This window comes from Larus michahellis, chromosome 1 (assembly GCF_964199755.1).
Source record: "Larus michahellis chromosome 1, bLarMic1.1, whole genome shotgun sequence".
Lineage (NCBI taxonomy): Eukaryota > Metazoa > Chordata > Aves > Charadriiformes > Laridae > Larus > Larus michahellis.
The window spans coordinates 191,365,230-191,385,124 of NC_133896.1; the positions used below are offsets into that span (position 1 = coordinate 191,365,230).

A 19,895-nucleotide genomic window follows, 5' to 3' on the forward strand; every position below is an offset into this window, starting at 1 on the left:
GAGATTACCTGATTAGCATGCTCATTATTCACAAAGGTGTGTGTATTTTAGCATTATAATTGCCCAAGGTTAGTTTGGGATACACTTTCGGCTCAACTTCGGTCCGGAAGTTATATTTTTTGCTACCTAAGTCAGCAACTGCAAAAGAACATGTTGCTTTGTTCCACATCCTATTCAAGGTCAGGCACCTTCTGTGATGTGTCAACAATGTCGCAACCAAAACGTCTTAATAAATTTTTAACTTTGTTTTTCAGACATCATCTTTTTGCAATAACTCAAGCACATCAATTACCAAACTGAACTGGAAGTGTTCAAGGCCAGGCTGGATGGGGCTTTGGGCAGCCTGGTCTAGTGGGAGGTGTCCCTGCCCGTGGCAGGGGGGTCGGAACTAGATGATCTTTAAGGTCTCTTCCAACCTTTTCATCCTTTGACCTTTGAGTGTCTTTTTCCTTCTGAAAGGCTTTTTTTTTTTTTACTAAACCCAAATTATACTTCCTTGATGCATCTTTTAGAAATAACTGAACTGGCTTTGCTGAAATTTCCCCAAAAAATTGATGCACAAAGAAGACATGCCAGAAAATTATTAATATTTATGGTTTAGTAAAATTACAAAAACTAAACTCAAGGAATTAAGAGCTACTAAGGAACTTCAACTGTACCTGGTAACTTCACAAGAAATAACAATCACTCGCACATGTTCATATTTCTGTAGCACTGTACATCCCAGGAGATCCCAGAGGACTTGACAGATCCAGGGCTCTTACAAGCTTTGGCTTTAAGGAGAGGAATAGTCTTCAACTCAGTGCAGCTGCTTGTGTCAGAGTTAGGAGCTACTTGTTTCCATGAAATTAGAAAGTAAACCCATTATTTAAATCAAAAAGTGCAGACCTTTTAATGGATTTCTGTATTTTTGCAGATACTGAGTACATGAATTTGTCAGAAGAAACCTTACCTGCTGCCAGAACAGAATCATGGAACAGTTTAGGTTGGAAGGGGTATCTGAAGGCCACCTGCTCCAACCCGTCCTCTTCCCCTTGTGCCAGCCCTTGCTCAAAGCAGGGTCAGCTTTCAGCAGGTCACTCTGAGCTGAGTCCGGTCAGGTTTCCCGCCTTTCCAGGGATGGATGTCCCGCAGCCTCTCAGAGCAACCTGCTGCAGTGCTCTGCCACTCCTACCCTAACACTCTGCTCCAGCAGAGCAAAGTCAGTCTCCAGGTGATTCACTTCAGCTCCCAAATCAAAGTAGTTCTGGCGCTGCTTAATTAGGTGAGGCTCAGCTCTCTGCACAGTAATGTATAATGGCAGAAATGCACTTTCCATCCAACTAAAATGGCAATAGAACATTACTGATTTCCTTTAAAAAAAAATCACAGTATTTTACTATGTACCTCTGATGGAGCTTATTTATGTTTCAACATAAAAACAATGTGTTATACATTTCCTAATTTCTGCTACTAATTTCTATCAAGCTGTAACATTACAGCAAGAGATTTCTGGTAAGAGACTTGGCAATTCAGTGGGTATACAGGGTGTCATGGAAACACTTCTGCTAAAATACAAGTGAGGAAACAGTGAACAATGTTAAATTTTAAATTTTCAGTGTTAGGGTTCAGGGTAACCAGCTACTCAAACGCAAGGGAGGGATAATCTGAATCCATACATCTTCCAAGCTCAGGTTTCAGTCAGCCTGCTGGCAGGACTTTGATGCCACACACTGCTGTCACATTCCGCCCGGCTTCTGAATGCCAGCTTTGCAATGTGAAATATTTAAACATAATCCTTACATCTTCCAGTTCATACTTCTGCCAAGCGAGCGTGAACACGTAGTAAATTCCACAGCCAGAGAACCGTGTGCATGAGATTCTCAGGAAGATGGATGTTTTCTGGTTGTGTAGCTGCTTTTCAAGCAGCTTTTGTACAGCGTCTGCTTCTTTGACATGGATTCTCTATGTGTGTTCTTCTCAGGGAACGGCTGCGTAGTTATTTTAATCTGACATAAATCTGGCCCATCACTAACATGGTTAGTCCCACCATTCTTGTTCCCAGCTGCTCGTACTCACTGCCTCCCTTGTGCCAATTCAATCACTCACTCATGTACCAAAGCTGTAAGTCGTATCAGGGAACCCATCCTGCTGAAAAAAATTATCTTTTTCCCAGTTTGCTGAGTTAGGTTTGGCTGTGTGCTATGTTTAATCTCATCTAACTCCGCCCCATCCCCTCCCTGTGCTGCCCACAGCACGCTAGAAAACAAATTCATGAAAAAAAATATCTTTTTTGGAGCCAGATCAGTTCACTCATCCAGTTGACTGCACAGCCACCTCATTAAGAGCGCGAGCATGAGGAGCAAGCGCTTGGGCCTGAAAAGTAGGTGCCTCTCTTTCAATAGCAGCCTGTCCGCGTGCTGGTTTAAATATACTGTTTTAGCTGTTTATCTCACACAGGTATTTTTCCAGATGAAATATTAATAAACTAGTTTACAAGAGCATATAAATCATGACCTCGCAAGCTTTTCAACATACTACTACAGTAGAAGATGCATTTTTACTTTCTCATTCTTTGCTTGTTCTCATCTCTTTTCTTCAGTGGATGTCTGTTCATTATCAAACTCAGAAATACTGGCCTGTATTTACTTCATAATCTGGGCAAAATCTGAGCGCACGTCCACCTCCCAAATAAGTCCTGAAGTGAAACCGATTAGAACAGATTCAGTCAACAAAATGTATTTTATTTGCATACAGTATTCTTTATGTTAATGACCACAAATGTAAGATGAAAAAATTTAAGCGATTAAATACAAACATCTGTATAAAAGCAGATTTCAAAACCTCAGCAAGAAAAACCCAAACATCTATTTTAACGTCCTATAAAGGAATAATACTTCACATCCTTGTTGTGATCAATAGGATGGTAGAGAAAAAGGGAGAATCTTACCCTACTGACAAATATTAGGGTTGGGGTTTTTAAGAAATATAAAGATAATTAAGTAGAACGTAAAAACTTTCATATAATATTTGTAAGAAATTGTATCCCACTACCATTCTAACAAGCACAATGATTGTATGAATATTTTTTGGTATTTAAAAAGATATGAGTAGAATGACACTGGGCCACCCTCAGACTTGTTTGTAAATGCTGTTTGGTGTAAGGTACAGGAAAACAGTGTACACAGAAAGTAAAATATTTTCATTTTTGAGATAAACAGCCTTGTGCTGTTTTAGTATATTGGACCAGAATGACCTTAGTGGGCGAGGGAGAGTCTTTCATAAGATCATTGTCATCTTAAAACGTAAATACAGAATTGACATAACTGACTGACATTTAATCTGGAGATTGGGATACTCCAGCTGTACTGGAAGACAGATAAAAATGAATTAGCTTGGTTTACAAAAAGTCAGTTAGCTTGGCAATTTGCCCGATGTTATTATTTTTTTTATTTCCCAATGTGAGTAATTCAGGACATGGGCTGACATTACAGCTAAACAGCACAGCCAACTACTGTCAATACGCTCCTGATAATTCCTTCATACCAACACTGGAACTCATCCAATGCCATAATGAGCCAGTTCAGGGAATTAAATCTCAGAAAACTAATCCCGCAAAAAGTAGCGGTTAATCTTCAGCCAGTTCAGCCCCGGGAACTCTGTAAGCCCCCGGGAACTTACTCTGTAAGTAAATAAACACATCTGTACACACGTACTTTAAAACCTTAAAAAAAAACCTATTTGAAAGTCCTGTGAGGAAAAATACACAACTTCTGTTGTGACCAATAGGCCGGGAAAGGGGAAAACCTGACAAACTTTACAGCTGTTTATAAAGAATATGAAAGTTTGTGTCTTAGATTCTACGTATTTCTATAATTTAAAAAAATGAAAGTGAAGGTAAACATTTGTTAGAAGAAATTTTGGTTTCTTATCAGCGAGGAACTGTTATTCTGTCTCTGGACCTCTGTTTAGCTAAGTTTGTAGTTCCTTTTTTAGTAATTTCAAGGTGACTCTCCAGAGTCGGACTCTTCACCCAGCAGAAACTGCAGGCTAGCCCAAGAAGGGCCACTTTTTAAGTTATAGCGTCATAGAGTGGTTCGGGTTGGAAGGGACCTTAAAGATCATCTAGTTCCAACCCCCCTGCCATGGGCAGGGACACCTCCCGCTAGACCAGGCTGCTCAAAGCCCCATCCAGCCTGGCCTTGAACACTTCCAGGGATGGGGCATCCACAGCTTCTCTGGGCAACCTGTTCCAGTGCCCCACCACCCTCACAGTAAAGAATTTCTTCCCAATATCTAATCAAAATCTACCCTCCTTCAATTTAAAACCATTACCCCTCATCCTATCGCTACATTCCCTCATAGAGTCCCTCCCCACCCCTCCTGTAGCCCCCTTCAGGTACTGGAAGGCCACTATAAGGTCTCCCTGGAGCCTTCTCTTCTCCAGGCTGAACAACCCCAACTCTCTCAGCCTGTCCTCACAGGAGAGGTGCTCCAGCCCTCTCATCATCTTCGTGGCCTCCGCTGGACCTGTTACAACAGGTCCATGTCCTTGTGCTGAGTTCTGAACAAATCTGCCATCAGAGACCAACCGGCACCCTGACTCTTCGTTCGTTTTTAGGTGCCCCTCATTTGCACAAACGCTTTTTCAGCCCTCAGTGACCTCACCAGTCCCTTTGCATTCAAAGACCAAAAAAAACACCCCCAAACACACAGAAATTCAGAAGGGAAAGCCATTTCGCCATATCTCCCCCTTGCGCGCCTGCCTGGTAAGCTCACTGCTTTCCTCACAAGTGACGGCCCCTGCCTCCTACTGCTGTCAGCCACGCCGAGCGGTGTCGCCACAGAGCGGGCCCTGCGTCCCTCAGCGCTCCGCCGGTGATCGCTCACCCGGGGGCAGGCGACGCTGGTTCCCCCCGGCGGCCCGGCGGGGAGGCCGAGGCGGGGGTGCCCTCGCTCGCCTCAGCCACGCGCCCCGCCCCTCCGTGACGCCATCACCATGCGCAGGTTACGCGCCCCCCTGATTGGAGGAGCCGCCCCCCGCCCGCTGCCGCGCTGCGGGCCCGAGCCTCCCCCGGCGGTCATGGGTGAGGCGGCGCAGCCCCCGCGCCCGGGCATCGGCGTGGGGGTGGTGGTCACCAGCCCCGCGCACCCCAACTGCGTCCTCCTGGGCAAGAGGAAAGGCCCGGTGGGGGCCGGCACCTACCAGCTCCCCGGAGGCCACCTGGAGTTCGGGTAGGAGCCCCGAACCCCCTTCCACCCCCCCACCCCGGGGCGGCCCCGGCCGGGCCCCATCCTAAGGCGGCCGTGCCTTGCCCCGCCCGCAGGGAGAGCCTGGCGGAGTGCGCGGCGCGGGAGACGCTGGAGGAGGCGGGGCTGCGCCTGCGCGACCTGCGCTTCGCCTCCGCCGTAAACGCGTTCTGCGCCGCCGCGCGCTACCACTACGTCACCGTCCTCATGAAGGGCCAGGCGGAGCCGGGGGCGGAGCCCAGCAACCGCGAGCCCGACAAGAACGAGGGTGAGGGGCGCGCGCGCGCGGCGGCGGGGGGGGTGGTGGCGTGACGTCACGGCACGTCAGCCCGCGGGGTGGCGGGACGTCACTCGGGTTCCTCAGCAGGGAGGGGCGCGGGCACGGCTGCGCTCTGACTCGGCCGCGTGAAAATACGCGTTCATATTTCCCTTTGTTGCCAAGCGCTTTGATGTAATGAGGTCGGGGAGTGGCTACCGGTACGTTTATTCTGCAGGTCTGAGAAAAGCATCATTTCCGGTAGGGTCCAGGCTTAGAATCACAGAATGGTTCGGGTTGGAAGGGACCTTAAAGATCATGTAGTTCCAACCCCCTGCCATGGGCAGGGACACCTCCCACTAGATCAGGCTGCTCAAAGCCCCATCCAGCCTGGCCTTGAACACCTCCAGGGATGGGGCATCCACAGCTTCTCTGGGCAACCTGTTCCAGTGCCTCACCACCCTCACAGTAAAGAATTTCTTTAAGGAAAGGAAAGTAATAAATTTAAAATAACTTTATGCAACAGGGAACTTGAATTTGCATTGGTAATTTCTGCACAATCCACCCAGACTCACAGCGGCAGAATTGTTACACGATTAATTTTACACTCTGGCTTTTTTCTTTTTCGTTTTTTTTTTTTTTTTTCTTTCTTCCCTGCAGGTTGGGAATGGGTTAAGTGGGATGAGTTTCCTCCAGCAGATCAACTGTTCTGGGCCTTACGCTGTTTAAGAGAGCAAGGTTACAATCCCTTTACGGAAGAGCTCGATCATCTCAAGGGGTACACGGGAAGTCACCAACTGGCATAGAAACTAATTGCACATTATGTAACAAACTAAAGGACAGACCGCTTTTTTTGGTGTAAAAGAGAAAAGGACATATATCATGCTCGCTCTGTCTGTGTGAAAATATTACCTTTCCCAAAGCCAAAAAGATGCCAAATGTTTCAGTGCTTTTACCATGTTGCACACAACAGCTGTCTCTCATTCCAGAGCTATTTCTAGCTCTAGTGGTTAATAATTAATGTTTTCTTTTATAGAAAACTCATAGTGTTTTATCTGGTTAATCTTTATATAGATGAATATCCCTTTGGAAGTCAGAACTTGTCACAGAAGCTTACTCACTTGGAAACGGTTGTAGCACCAGGCCCAAGAGAAAGTGATCCGTTTAAACTGCTGTCCTGCTTTCTGTGTAAAACTACTTTGTATGTCATGCTGCTTTCCCATAGTTACAAATGTTGGACCAATTTTTACACTTAGCCTTGTCTCATAGCTTCAGTTAAGATACTGTCATGAACAAAAGTCTCGTTTTACAGACAGTGCCTCGTCCTCCTGCTGACAGTAGTACATACTTGTAAATCAGAGTATTTATAAACGTGAAAAGGCTGCGGTGGCTTGTTGCAGGGGATGAAAATTCCCTGACCCTTCTTGCCTCTGCAGCCTCAGTTACATTAGAATTTACCTGCAGGAGTGTTTCAGATCTCTGCAGTTGATATTAATTTCTGATCGTGTCACTAAATTCTTAATAATATAATGGAGAGGTGCCCACAGTGTTCTGCGAGGCTGACACCAATACTGTTGTACAAACCAATCTCATCTGTAGGTGTAGCTCCACAGCAGACAGTCGTACTTCTGGCTAGAGAGGGTTGTCAGTATTAAACAGCACAGACGCGTGTAATTCTGTACAGCTACTGGGACTCGACAGAATTGTTAATTTTCGGTTTGATGTGACTAAATGATTGAATTGGTAGTGAATGAAATTACAGTAGACAAAGAAGATATACACAGAAACAATGAGTTTATATTTTTTATTTTCCTAGAATCTGTAACCAAATTTGATTCTTTTCCAGCTGTAGTCATTAGCGCATCAGCAATTAATTTTAGGATATGACTTTTAAAAAACTCACTAACTGGGAATTTTTTTTCTCTTCAGGGTTCTTTTAAAACACATTTTTTTTGTCTTTTTCCTTTAGATATACCCATTATACAAAATGTTCTGAGATACCTTTTATTTCTTTTGAATAAAACATAAGCACAATATTGAAAGATTAAAATTGTCTGAAATTGTCTGAAATTGTGAATTGACTTGTCAGTTCTTAAAAGAAATGAGCTTGAAGCATTCAGAGCTCTTCCATACTTTGCACTACATTTTTTTTAAACAGAGACAGCTCTTTTTGCTGAGAAGCAGACTGAGTGATACGAGGTATAAAGATGCTACTGACGATTGCAAGCCTCTTGCTTAGAATTTGAAGTATAAACTATGCACAACTTCCCTCAGGACAGATATTCTTTCTCTGAAGTGAAGAAAGAAGATAATGTTATAAAGCAGTTTTGAAATGGGAAATATCACTGAAAATTCCTTTACTACTATATCTTTGTAGAAAGCTTGTTTTTTCTATTCAAAAGTGGAGATTTTCTTCCGGAAAGCAACTTTATGTACACTGAAAATTAGTCCGTTCAGCTGTCAACAAAGAGGCTGCAGGAAGAGTTGACAGATGTCCTGCCCATCTGTCCCAAAGAATAATGGAAAAAAAAAAGTGATTAAAATGATTTAGTGCCATTTTAAATTTTCTTTACATTTCTAAGTCCTGGTGGGAAAGCAGAGGTCACTGTAAAATGGTTTGTCATGCAATAAATATTTTGCTATCATTAATGGTTGCATTCATTCTGTCTGTTGTAAATATACAAGTAGTTACTGAAATGAGGACACAAACGGTATCTCCATATGTCAGGGTTTCTGTATCCTTTCTAAGTGGAATGATTAAACGACTACAGTGCATTACTGCAATCAGCTGTCAGCAATCCCTAACTTAAATAACTTGTTTTGTATGTCATGCATTTTTACTCCCCCAAACCTCCTCCCCCCCCAAAAAAAAAAGATCCTCAGTAGTTTTTAGCTGCTAAGATTCATCCTTTCAACTAAATGTTACATTTACTTTGATTTTTGGTACTTTTGCTGAATAGGAAAATCTATTATGTACACATCTAAGCCACTGAATAACAAAACACACAGTTAAAACTTTGTGGCTTGCCAAATTGCTTTTAACAGACAGAATCCACCTAAAATGGCGTTATAGTTATCCAGCATGGAGAAGAATGCTCATGAGCAGTATATAGTTTGGAGCACTGATGTAAAGAAACTGATCAGGATGCATCTTATATCCAGAGTCTGATTTTATACTAAGTGAACAGAGCTGTATTCTTACCTGTTTCTTAGATGTAACATATTGGTCCCATTTAATCCTTTAATAGACTAGCAAACAGCCCAGAAAAAGAAGTGGTCATTGCTTCTGTTCACTCTTATTTATGTCTGGAAAAGTCACCCACCTCCCCCGTATCTCAGCTAGTGAATCATATGATATAGCCATATAAGAGTTTTGGGTAGACTGTACATTACACTTTCCATGACTATTAATTATCTCTATTTGTATTCTTTTCTTGGGATGAAATGTCCTTATAAATGAGAAGATGAAAGAGACTAGTGAGCGGTGACTGTGTTATAAGACATGTTGGGCAGGGCATTTAGGGAAAAAAATACTAATCCCACGGTACAAAGCATTAAGAAACTGCATTTGGCAATATTGTGTATTATTCTGATCATGTTTAAGAACAACGTAGAAACAATGTGAACTAGAACAGGGGTAGGCAAGGTTAATTAGGATGATTGAGAGAGACCACATGTATTGGGATTAACATGAATTAAAGAGGACATACAGTTCTCTATAAAGACATTGGGGGTAAACACCAAAGAGGAAAAGATGATACTGACTAAGGGTTAAAATATATATGTATATGGATAACTTCAGACTGCAAAATAGAGGTGAAATTTTAATAACTCTGAAAATACTTCCAAAAGGAACAGCTAAGACAAAACCAAATTCCTCATTTCTCTTTTAAAACAAAAAACACTGTCCCATATTATGTGATGAAACCTGACTGAAGAAGTCCTTTTCATTTCTACATCCTTATGGGATTTGTATATACACTGGTCATATGTGGCAGCATTACTGACAGCAATAGTTGAAAGAGTGTCTGGGCAAATGAGGAAGTACCTGATTTATCAGATACTTGCTGCATCTACAAAATGGAAGAGCCGAGAGAATTGTCATCTGTGCTTCGTTGCAGGGCAGAAACCTGTAACCGCCATGAGCAACAGTGCACATAAGTAATCCTCTGATCAAATCAGAAAACTGGAAAGTATCTGTCATAAAATGATTCCTTAAGCAAAACAGAGCAAGGAAAGGAAAGCCAAGGGAAGTGCCTTTGGAAAGATGAAAGAACATTATAGTTGAGGCAGGAAATGCAACTGCTGAAGTAAACAAATTAGCAGGTTCAAAGAACTGGAAAAATCATAGATGACAAGAATAAAGAATCTGGGGTCACTTTGAACTGAAAGGAGCTGAACCTGCAGTGTTCCCCAAAGGGTGTCATCTCCAGGGTCCTGGGATGCTTACCCAAAGTATCGGTGAAGTCTTGCACATGGGCACTATGTCACTGCCTCAGGGTCTGCCGAGTTCTCTGCGTACCTGATAAAGTTCGTCTGAAAAGGATAGATTCCAGTTCCTGGCTGCTCAGCTGCTTGTAATACCAACTTGGCATTTTGCAAAGGGGAAAATGGAGTAAAAACTTCCGAAACTCCATGAGAATTCAACCACATACTGGGATAAAATGTGCTGAGTACTGAAGTTACACAGTAACCCACCTAAGATTTAAGTTTGCAAAATGAAACAAAGTTACATCAAAGCTGAGTTTATTTATGACAAATCATTCATTATATATTACAATAATTACAAACTTTTTCTTTTTTTACACCTTATTGCCATATTTTTGTTCTCGGCACACACAAGATGATCAAGAACATGGATTTAGGCAGTAACAAAAAAAGATATTAAAATTACAAATGTCATGCCTTATTTCTGTGCCATAGAAAAGGCTATCATCAAAAGAGTAAAGTTACTAACAAACATACAAGGGGATTCCCCTTACACCTTTTTTCCCAGGAACTTTTGTCATCTAATGTATAGTAAGTATATATATATATACAGCATGTCTTTTGCAAACATATGCATTCACACATTTACATAATCACTGGAAATTTGACATCTCTCCTCCAGCAGAAAGCTCCCAGTCATTTTACTTGAACATCTAATGGGGGGGGGAGATTCTGAAGTCCACAGTTTTAAATTAGTCACCCTATTTCTGAGTCAGCTGTTACCATCTCCCTACACAGGGCCGCCAGCATAACAAAAGGGTATGACAGTCTGTGACAAACAGCATCCAACGTACCTTCACCACAGGAAAGGTCTACTTAGGGATACTGTCCCTCTTGTACCTAGTCTGAGTCACTGCTGCTGCTGGAAGAGTCTGTTGACATAACTTCTACATCATCTTCATTTTCCTTATTGTGTCCTGGAGGCTCCAACATGAAGTCATTACTATGATTAGGAGGTAGCATGTTCATTGACATATCACTTGACTGCCAAGGATACTGAGGAGCGAGCACATCTGGAAAAAGGGGCATAATCAATCAAACTATCAGCTTTGTACATCAACAAATTCAACGAGACAGCTCAACTGGAAGTCAAATTCAAAATTAACACAAATCTTGAAATCCTTCCTGAATTTTGGACAGATGAAACCCTCCAGTAACAGCTGGAAATTGTATCATGATTGATATGCCATTCTATCACTAAAACTGTGCCAGAGAGGCCCATTTATGTAGGTGGCTCTTGATCTCTCATCACTCCACTTCAAAACAGTATATATTCACACAGAGCTTTTCATCTTCAAAGCACAGTCTGAACTGACTTAACATTCACAACCACTAGCAGTAATGAAAATGGTCACCCTCTGTCAGTATGCAAAACCAGATGAAAACATTAGATAAAAAAAAAAAACAACACTTAAGGCAGACCATAGAAATTCAAAGTAAAAGGTTTTATCCAAATTTGGCTGGAACACCTTGGTTATCGTTTTTCCAACAGCAAATATGGTGCATCAAGTGCAAAGAACAGTGTCCTACTACAAAACCAGGGCCACAGAGAGAGACACTTGAGAGATGGGAATGCCCCACTGTGCCCCAGCCAGGACAGCCTCAGCTGTCTCTGACTTCTCTTACCTCTCACCGTTTCTTCTCTTCTCTTACCTCCAAAGCCACCCCATCATGTACTCCCTACCAACCTACTCTCCCCCCACAACACTTCCTAGTCTCTCCCTTCCTTGCCCCCAAAATGGTTCCCATTTCAATGGAATGCAGTACACATCTATATGCCATTTCTGCTCCCTTCCTTTTAATTTATGCTCTTACTGCTGTGCTTCAGTTCTTCTCCACTTATTACTAGGCACTGTAGCTAAGTCTATCCCATAGAAGAAACCAGCTGTCTCCCGCTTACAGCAAGAATTAAAAATAATTCATCAGAGTCGGAAGTGAACAAAGGCCCAACTATGTGGGACTTGGAGTACAGAAAGAGAGGGCACTGTCTAAGCAGAAGGTCATATATGGTAGACTTACTCTCACTCAGGTGCTGCCTAACTCAGAAGCACAGACTCCACACACACTGTAGCTTCTGATCTTTAAGTCTCCAGACACCTGAGATTCCACATACGAACTAGAGCCACGGTCCCCTAATACCAGATACACCAGTACAAATCTGACCCACCAGTGGATGCAGGTTGAACGTGTGTGCTAAGCAGCCTCAAAGGTTTGAGGCTACCAAGCAGCCCAGTGGCTAGCTTGCAGACTCAGTAAGGACTCAGTAACTGGACATGTCTCTGCCAAAATCTCTAAAAGGATTAGATCCCATAATAAGCGTTCTCAGGACATGCCTCCTCCACACACCAACAGATTCAAGATCCTTACACAAGATGCTGGGACGACCTCTACTTTCTTTTGAATGCAGTTTTAATGTTTCCCTCTTACCTGACAGTCTAGCAATTAAGAGGATTTCCCCTGACATAGAAGACCCAGATTCAACTAACAACTTTATTTGAGGAGTTTAAATGCCACACTTTCCAGCTTCTCAAGGAAAAGTCCTAAAGAGTGAGCTTTCAGTCCTTACAGAGGCAGCACTCAAAAATAAAAGAAGCAAGTCTGCATGCCCTAAGGCAGAGGAGCCAGCCAGAATGGGCTCTACCAAAACAACTCCAGGAGGAAGACGCAACCTTAACATCTCCTCTGACCATATTTCAAAAGAACAGAAAAGATACATGGGCCCATCCTCAGCATTTCCCTGCTGGGTTGCTATGGACAGATGTCAGGGTCCCACTCCTATTCGGTTCACTGACCCATTTTATCCAAGGGCAAGGGTTTAGAAAGTGAGATGATGCAGAACTTCAAGTAACTCTCTAAAAGGTGACAAGAGGATTATACAGATGATTGGAAACACAAAATCCAAGTTTGCTATTTCTCCAAGGGAATCACAATGCAGTTTTGGGGTTTTTTTAATATATTCAGTACAATTTTTGAAAACAAGCTTTCCATAACACCTGCAAGCAGCTTAACTGTTACAGATCTCCTATGAATCCAAGAATTTTTCCACAATTTAGTCTAACCATGGTAGATTAGTGCTGCACAGGTACAGAACCAATGAACTCTTGATTCAGTTACTCTAACTTACTGCTAAATTCTATTTTAGCATGAATAAATCAATCCCACTAAAGTCAGCAGAAGTGCGCGTTTTGCTAAACAATTAAGGGATTAAAGCTCAATTCCTACATCCAAAGTATGACCTTATCAGCTGTCCTTTGTAATGTCTTTTCAGTACAAAACTTCTAAGCAACGTCTTGCCATATAGACTACAGACTTAAGACAGGGGATGACAATACACCCCTTTTCTTCTGAATGCAGCTTTCACAATTCCATACTTTGTCATCACTGCCAAGGAAAGTTTACTTTGAAAATGCTTCTTTTTAATATGATTTGATAACACTTAATTTACAGCAATTTAAAATAGGTGAATTGAAGGGTAACAAAGTGAGTTTTGTTTACATTGACTTAGTTGTAGTGTCTGCAGTATGATTTAGCATGAAATAAAATTATGCAATGTCTAACTGTTAACTCTATTTACTAAATCTTTGCTGCTAGGGAACAACGTGAGCCATAATTTTCATTATTTTAACTATGATTTGCCTATTTGCCTTTGCTAAGTGAAACCTGTAATTGCTATGACTGTACAAAGAATAAAGAAAAGCAAAACAAAACTGAGTTTCTCTTACCTGGCAGTCTGCCTGCTGCAAGTGCATCGCCTGGTAAGTGTCCATTAACTCCATTGGTGGATGGGTTGTTCATCTGACCCAAGAGACCACTCCTCATTTCTAGATCTGTAGGATATGGCCTACGTGGGTCCCCTAAAAAAAACAAAACAAAAAACCCACAACAACATATTTTTAAACATTTAACAATTGTCTTGCAGGCATTAACTTTTTCTTCAGTCCCTAGTTTCCTGACCAAAAAAACCCACACTATGACTATTTGGATCAACAATGAGCAGCACACCTGTTTTGTTAAAATCCAAGTCTGTGTCTTGCACTTAGACTTTCTTTGTTCATTCAAACTTGACAGAAAAAGTTATCTTTGCTCTCCCTGCTACTTCACAGCTAAACAGCAAAGACAGGAATTGGAAAAAACACATTCTCATTTTGTACAAGGAGGACAGTCCCCAAAATTGAAATGTGACATAATGAAAAACCTGCTTCTGACTCCACTGATTACTAACATCCTCTGTAAAGAATATTGTAAGGGTCAGGAGGGAACACAACCAAGACCTTTAACATACTTGGTTATACCTTATAATTGGGGCCAAAATTCAGGGAAAAAAAGCAAACAAAGGAGAGCAGAGGAGGCCAGTCAGTTAATGTAAGCATGCAGTTACATAGTCTTTTGAAGATGTACTTACAATCTACAGGACTTTGGATATCCATTTTTGTTGAAAATATCAGATATAACAGCTCAAAACAATGTTACTCTGATAAACCACAGTGGTTTTCACTATATAAAAGATTGCAAGGCCAAATACTGACCATGCTTTATCACAAAAAAACCTGTTGTCATAAACATGATAGTTACCTGGTACCCATGTCAGAGGGGCACAAACAGCATTGCTAGCACTGATCCTATGGGCATATTTAATTATTTCTTCAGAGGAAATAGCACCTGGAAAAGGGGAAGGAAAGTTACTATATTCTCCAGAGATTGCATCATTCGATTATTTCAGAATATTTGACACTAATATTGAAAAGACTGGGAATATAATTTTGGCAAACATTAAGAGCATGCTTCAAATGCAATGACTACTTAGAGGATTCTCAGATTATGCAAGGAAGAGCTTTGCAGGGAACTGATTTTACAGCCAGGAGTTCAGTACACCTTCAATATCAACAGTTCTTCAACCTTGTGAAAAATACAAACCAATCTCTTAAGCAGTGTACTTGACAAACACAATTCGTAAGAAAACTTCAGCACCTGCTTTATTATGACATTTTCTGTAGTAAAGAGGTTTTTTTGTTTGCCTAGTAACTGTAGAGCACACACGTAGCAGTCCTTCTAAATACGTGCCTGTATTTTACTAAGAGAAACTTTATGAAATTCATGCATTTTATAGATGAAGAGGTATAACAAAATGATAAGACATTGTAAAAAAAAAAAAAAAAAAAAACAAACAAAATGCTTCTCCCCCCCAAAAAAAAAGTCCATTTTGCTTGGCCAAGTGCCACAGAGTGGCAGGAATTGCTACAAATACAAACCAGTGTCACTAGCTAGTCAGTCTTTCAAATACAAAGCATACGCACACAAACTTTCTCTCCCTTTCCTCAGCAGACGTACTGAGGCAACTTGATGAGACACTTAGGTAATCAGATATAGTATTATCAGTTCAAGAAGAGTGTTGAGACACTTTAATTTAAATTTAATATTGAGATACGCTTGCCACAAGAAGTAATTAATTTGTGCCTTTATTCTGAGGAAATGGTTATAGGTTTATAATGAAATGGAAATTTGTTTACACACAAAGCATACAAAATCTGTGATAGCAGAATTAAAAAAAATTAAAAATAAACAACTTGAGCTCACTAGCAACTTTCTTTACAACTGCATTTACGTAGTATATACAATCGTGACTACTCACCTTTTCTTGCCTTTTCAATTGATTTCAGTTTTTCCTTTGCTTGATAAACAGCTGTTGCCTAGTTGTAAAAAAACAACAAACCTTCAATGCATCTTTAATTTGTAAACTTCTACATAAAGTTGGCTGTGTGAATAAACCCTTGCATTTAATTGCATTTTAACAGAGAAACTATTCAGTGAACATTTTCAAGATATACAGAAGTAAAGTAGGTTTGGAAGAAAATTTGCATTATAAAACAAAACTGAATACCATGATAACTAAACAGCATTCGACTACTGAAAAAAAACCCCAACCCACTAAGCTCTTACAAAGTTTTAAATATTTAAATCTTCTCAAACTAACACAACACCACTTCCTCCAGAACCACCTTTTTCACAAGTAGATGCTCAAAAGCAAACACATCATTATGAACTTACCAGTATGTGTTCTGCTTCTTTTAGTTGTTTCTGCAGCTGCTGAATATCATTATCCCTTTTTTCTACTACCTTTTCTAAAAGCTGCATTTCATGATGGATTTTCCCCTGATCAACTGCCAACTTCATTAGCTCTTGAAACTCTCCATCTCTCTGAATCAGCAGTTCCAGGATCTATTGAACAAGAGTTTTGTAGAACTTTTAATTTAGCTAGAGTAACAACACACCCTCCATCGTGCTGCAAAGAAGAGCAACTGACATCCATAGGAGTTTGTATGAAAAATTAAACAAAATTTCTTCCTCTGTTTGTAGAAACAGCCTATGAAGCATACAATAAATGAACAAAAAACAAACAACATGAGGACCAAGAATGGTTTTGTAGTGGGGCCAAAACCTCATCATCACCATTAGCCTGAGTATAGACAGAAAGAAAAGGAGAGAGAAAGAAAGAAAGAAAAAGAAAAAAATTAGAAGCAAAGCATTGTGATTACACAAAGAAATACAGTTTAGGTCAGTTTACCTGGCTCTCCTCTCCCGGTTGTGGAAGCTTCTGGTTTCTTGAAATTGCCAAAATTTCAATTAGTTCCCTGAAAGGAAAACTCTGTGTTTGCACAATTTTCTAGGACATTATTTGTAAATCACATCAAGTCATCCCAAAATTGTCAGAGTACTGACATCATTACAGAAGTATTTATGGAATTTAAAATGTTATGGTTTTAAAGTACAGTGTTGGCAGGGATTTCTCAGCTAAGAGTAATTCTGTGAATAGTCTCATGATTGGAGCATGTTTTCGTAACTGTTCTTTGAGCTCATGAAGTGCTCATGTGTATTTGTACTCATGCAATGTGCTAAGTTCCTGCTGAACTACACACGACATAAGCAGAAGCCGAGAGAAGAAAGAGCACAATGAAATGCACTCATATCCTACTTCTACTCCCTTTGTTTGTTGCAAGAGGGCATTGAAGTTCTCTTCACTATTTTACTTCTTTACTTTTCCTCCACTTTTTCCCAACAGAGCAAGTTTCACACTTGGGTCTAGAGCAATTAAGTCTATGCTTTCAAGCACCTAAAGTTTGTCGTGAAACTACTTTTACAACAACAAGTATTTCCACAGTGGTATACCAGTTGTATATCAAACATACACAAATACCAAAAAAAATAATAATATTCTGGTGCTAAGTTAGAAGTGCTTCTCAAATAAACCTCTTGATCATGCTTTGAGGTACCCGGTACCCATTTACTTTGCCACCGTTCTGAAAAGCCATCAAGAACCTCAGAGGGGACTCGCTAAACAACAGGACCACTATGCAAAAAGGCACTTTCTGTAAATTCAGCAAACTTATTTGCCTTCTAAGGCTACGGATGGCAGTTCAACACTAAGCACGAATAACTGTCTATCTGAAAACACTGTCCTTCTTGGCTTGGTCCAGTGCGAGCAGCTCAATGGGATGGTACAACTAATACAGCAGTGGGGCCAGAACCTTAAAATGAAAACAGGTACTTTTCTAAACGTCTGAAAAAAACCCTCACCAGTAAAGCTGTAAATAGCACCTTGGTCTATGTCACTTGGTCACTGCTGAACCCTAAAATGATTTAAAACAACTAGAGAATAAAGAAACTTGTCACTATCACTAAAGCTTTATTCTACCTGACTAACACTGAGCAGTAGCAAATAAAATCTGTGGTAAGTAGGTCAAGTACTGCTACCAAGGCTGATGTCATGAAGGGTTGTAATTCTGTCCTGTGTTAGCTGGACAATGCACTGATGCAGATTCAAAACTATGCAAAGGTTACAGACCAGGCAAGCTGCTTAATTTTTGCCCCTACCACCAAGCCAGTACCATGACTGCAAAAGGCCTAGCTCCACGGTGCTGCAACACTTTGCTGATCAACAGGAAGATTCACTAAATGCTGCTGAGGGTTGCTCTGGATTCATTATGGTAGCATATTAGTCCCAAGATTTAAAAAAAAAAAAAAAAGTTTAGATAAAGAGCAAGTCTTTTTGTTTGTTTGTTTTTAAAACCACATGTTCTCCAGCAACCTGTATGTCCTAATAAAATCTAAAATTGAAAATAAAACCTAACCAGAAACAAGAGCAACTGACCAATATATTTTCCTTGTCCTACAGGTGGTAGTCACATAGAGTGAGCCAGCCACATCGATAGTATGAGTTATTCCCCCTGAAAAAAGTTTCCCTTAGCTCTTGTTCTCCTCCAGAGGAGGAGGACAATAATTAGGAACCGGTTTAACTGCACTGCCCCTGTGCCTCCACAACATGGTGGACAACTTGGGTGAGTGTTATCAGTCCAGCCACAAGACCATGGACTAAGTAACTGAGCATTTATATCTCTCCAAAGACGAGCTCTGCAGCCTACTGGGAGCGAGTTTAACACCAATACAGGCGACGACCAAAACGGCTTTAGCCACGCAATACTACAAATTTCTGACTTAAGTATGATTTTTCGTGAATAATACAATGCCTAAAATAAGGGTGGGAGGGGTGCGTTTCACAGGAAATGCAGGTGTCAACCAAGAAAGGAAGGCAAGTGGAAGACTAAGGAAGCTCTCCTGCTCTAGAAATAGGAAACGAGGCGCCGCCGACGCTTCCCTGCCCGGGCGAGAGCTGTGGAGCAGAGGGCAGGGCCGGACCCAGCTACCCCCCGGGGCACCCCCAACACCCCTCTCGCAGGAGCCGGCCTGGGGACGGCGGGAGAGCGGGGAAACGCGTGGGCCGGGCCGTGCCCTGCTCCCACCCCGCAGCCCAGCGAGGCGCCGGGTCGGGCCGATCCCCTCACAGCCCGACCCCAGGCCCCCCCGATCCTCTCGCCGCCCGCGCCGGAGGCTCCGCGCGCACGCACAGCGCCAGGCACCCTCACCCCCACCGATCCCATGCGGGTACCGGGAGCGGTACCTGGCCAAAAGCTCGAGATCCTCCAGCGCCGCCAGGAGCCGGTCCCGGGTGCTGCTCCGCTCCCCACCTCCGCCGGTCGCCGCCGCCATCACGATCGCGGGACGCGGACCCGAGCGAGAACCACCACCTCCCGCCGCCAGCGGCGCCAGGCCCGGGCGGGCGGCCCAGCAGCGCCCCCGTGCGGCGGAGTCACGCACCGGCGGGCGGCGCGCGCATGCGCGACGCGGGCCGGCAGCCGGGAGGGCGGTTCCTCCCCTTCCCCGCCCCGTGCGGCGCGCGCGGTGGGCGGGAAGGGGTGGGGGGACAACGGCCGCCCTGAGGCGGGGAGGGGCCAGGGAAGGAAGGGTTGGGCGGTGGCAGCGGCGGCGGTGGGGGCGATGAACGGTCCTCGTCGCGGCGAGCCGTGGGTGTGAGGGGAAAGGAGGTCACATCTGCCTGGGCGAGGCCACATGCGTGTTTGTAAAGGCCCTCTGCGGGCGCTGGGTCGTTACACGGGGAGCTGCGCTTGTTGCTCTTCTGAATGCATTTCCAGCCGCCCGGGTTTCCATGGAAGAGCCTCTAAATGAGGTGCAGATGTACACTAACGACACAGAAAACAAACTGCAAAGAAAGGGCTCGTGGCTGAATCACGTCTTAACTTTTTTAACGTGCTGTCTGAGGGTCCTGATGTCCAAAAATCCTTTAGGTGCTCTTCATCAGATGGAGGATGAAATGTTGGCTTACTAATGGCTGAAGAAAGTTAAGCGGCCGATGCTGAAGACTTAACAAAAACCTGAGTTTTAAGTCGGGCAGAGCCAAGAGCTCCCTTTGCATAGGCTGGCTGTCCCCTAAGCGGCAGAAGCTAGCGGTGACCTGCCTGACAGGCCGGTGCCGCCTGTGCTGACCTGTCTGTCCGTGGAGGCTACAGGCAGCTTTGCATCCATTACAGAGGTCTGCACAGGATGATCGGGGCAGGTAACAGATGCAAAT

At 42.7% G+C, this 19,895-nt stretch overlaps 2 protein-coding genes across 3 annotated transcripts; one reads left to right on the forward strand and one right to left on the reverse strand.

Annotated features, from left to right (window-relative positions):
- Nucleotides 1-4,829: 4,829 nt before the first annotated feature.
- NUDT15 (nudix hydrolase 15) lies at nucleotides 4,830-8,134 on the forward strand. Its single transcript, XM_074565536.1, has 3 exons — nucleotides 4,830-5,214; nucleotides 5,307-5,497; nucleotides 6,146-8,134. The coding sequence occupies exons 1-3, from the start codon at nucleotides 4,979-4,981 to the stop codon at nucleotides 6,289-6,291; spliced, it is 573 nt and encodes a 190-aa protein (XP_074421637.1). The 5' UTR covers nucleotides 4,830-4,978; the 3' UTR covers nucleotides 6,292-8,134.
- Nucleotides 7,478-19,187, reverse strand: MED4 (mediator complex subunit 4). Of its 2 annotated transcripts, XR_012584453.1 has the most exons (9): nucleotides 18,927-19,187; nucleotides 16,536-16,602; nucleotides 16,019-16,189; nucleotides 15,603-15,660; nucleotides 14,546-14,632; nucleotides 13,696-13,827; nucleotides 10,768-10,986; nucleotides 9,936-10,183; nucleotides 7,478-7,989 (listed from the first exon to the last, which is right to left on the reverse strand). XR_012584453.1 is itself a non-coding variant. In XM_074565517.1 (7 exons), the coding sequence occupies exons 1-7, from the start codon at nucleotides 19,013-19,015 to the stop codon at nucleotides 10,814-10,816; spliced, it is 777 nt and encodes a 258-aa protein (XP_074421618.1). In that variant the 5' UTR covers nucleotides 19,016-19,187; the 3' UTR covers nucleotides 10,215-10,813. The 2 variants fall into 2 exon arrangements, 1 of the variants encoding a protein (XP_074421618.1); XM_074565517.1 differs by lacking the exons at nucleotides 7,478-7,989; nucleotides 9,936-10,183 and having other exon boundaries at nucleotides 10,215-10,986.
- Nucleotides 19,188-19,895: the final 708 nt, after the last annotated feature.

Excerpts from the sequence above, each read along its gene's own strand:
- NUDT15 (XM_074565536.1), top strand. The coding sequence starts at position 4,979 with ATGCGCAGGTTACGCGCCCCCCTGATTGGAGGAGCCGCCCCCCGCCCG. Across the intron at positions 5,215-5,306 it reads GGAGGCCACCTGGAGTTCGG|GGAGAGCCTGGCGGAGTGCG; the intron begins GTAGGAGCCCCG and ends CCCCGCCCGCAG. Across the intron at positions 5,498-6,145 it reads CGAGCCCGACAAGAACGAGG|GTTGGGAATGGGTTAAGTGG; the intron begins GTGAGGGGCGCG and ends TCTTCCCTGCAG.
- MED4 (XM_074565517.1), bottom strand. The coding sequence starts at position 19,015 with ATGGCGGCGGCGACCGGCGGAGGTGGGGAGCGGAGCAGCACCCGGGAC. Across the intron at positions 16,603-18,926 it reads GATCTCGAGCTTTTGGCCAG|GGAACTAATTGAAATTTTGG; the intron begins GTACCGCTCCCG and ends TTTTCCTTTCAG. Across the intron at positions 14,633-15,602 it reads AATTGAAAAGGCAAGAAAAG|GTGCTATTTCCTCTGAAGAA; the intron begins GTGAGTAGTCAC and ends CCCCTTTTCCAG.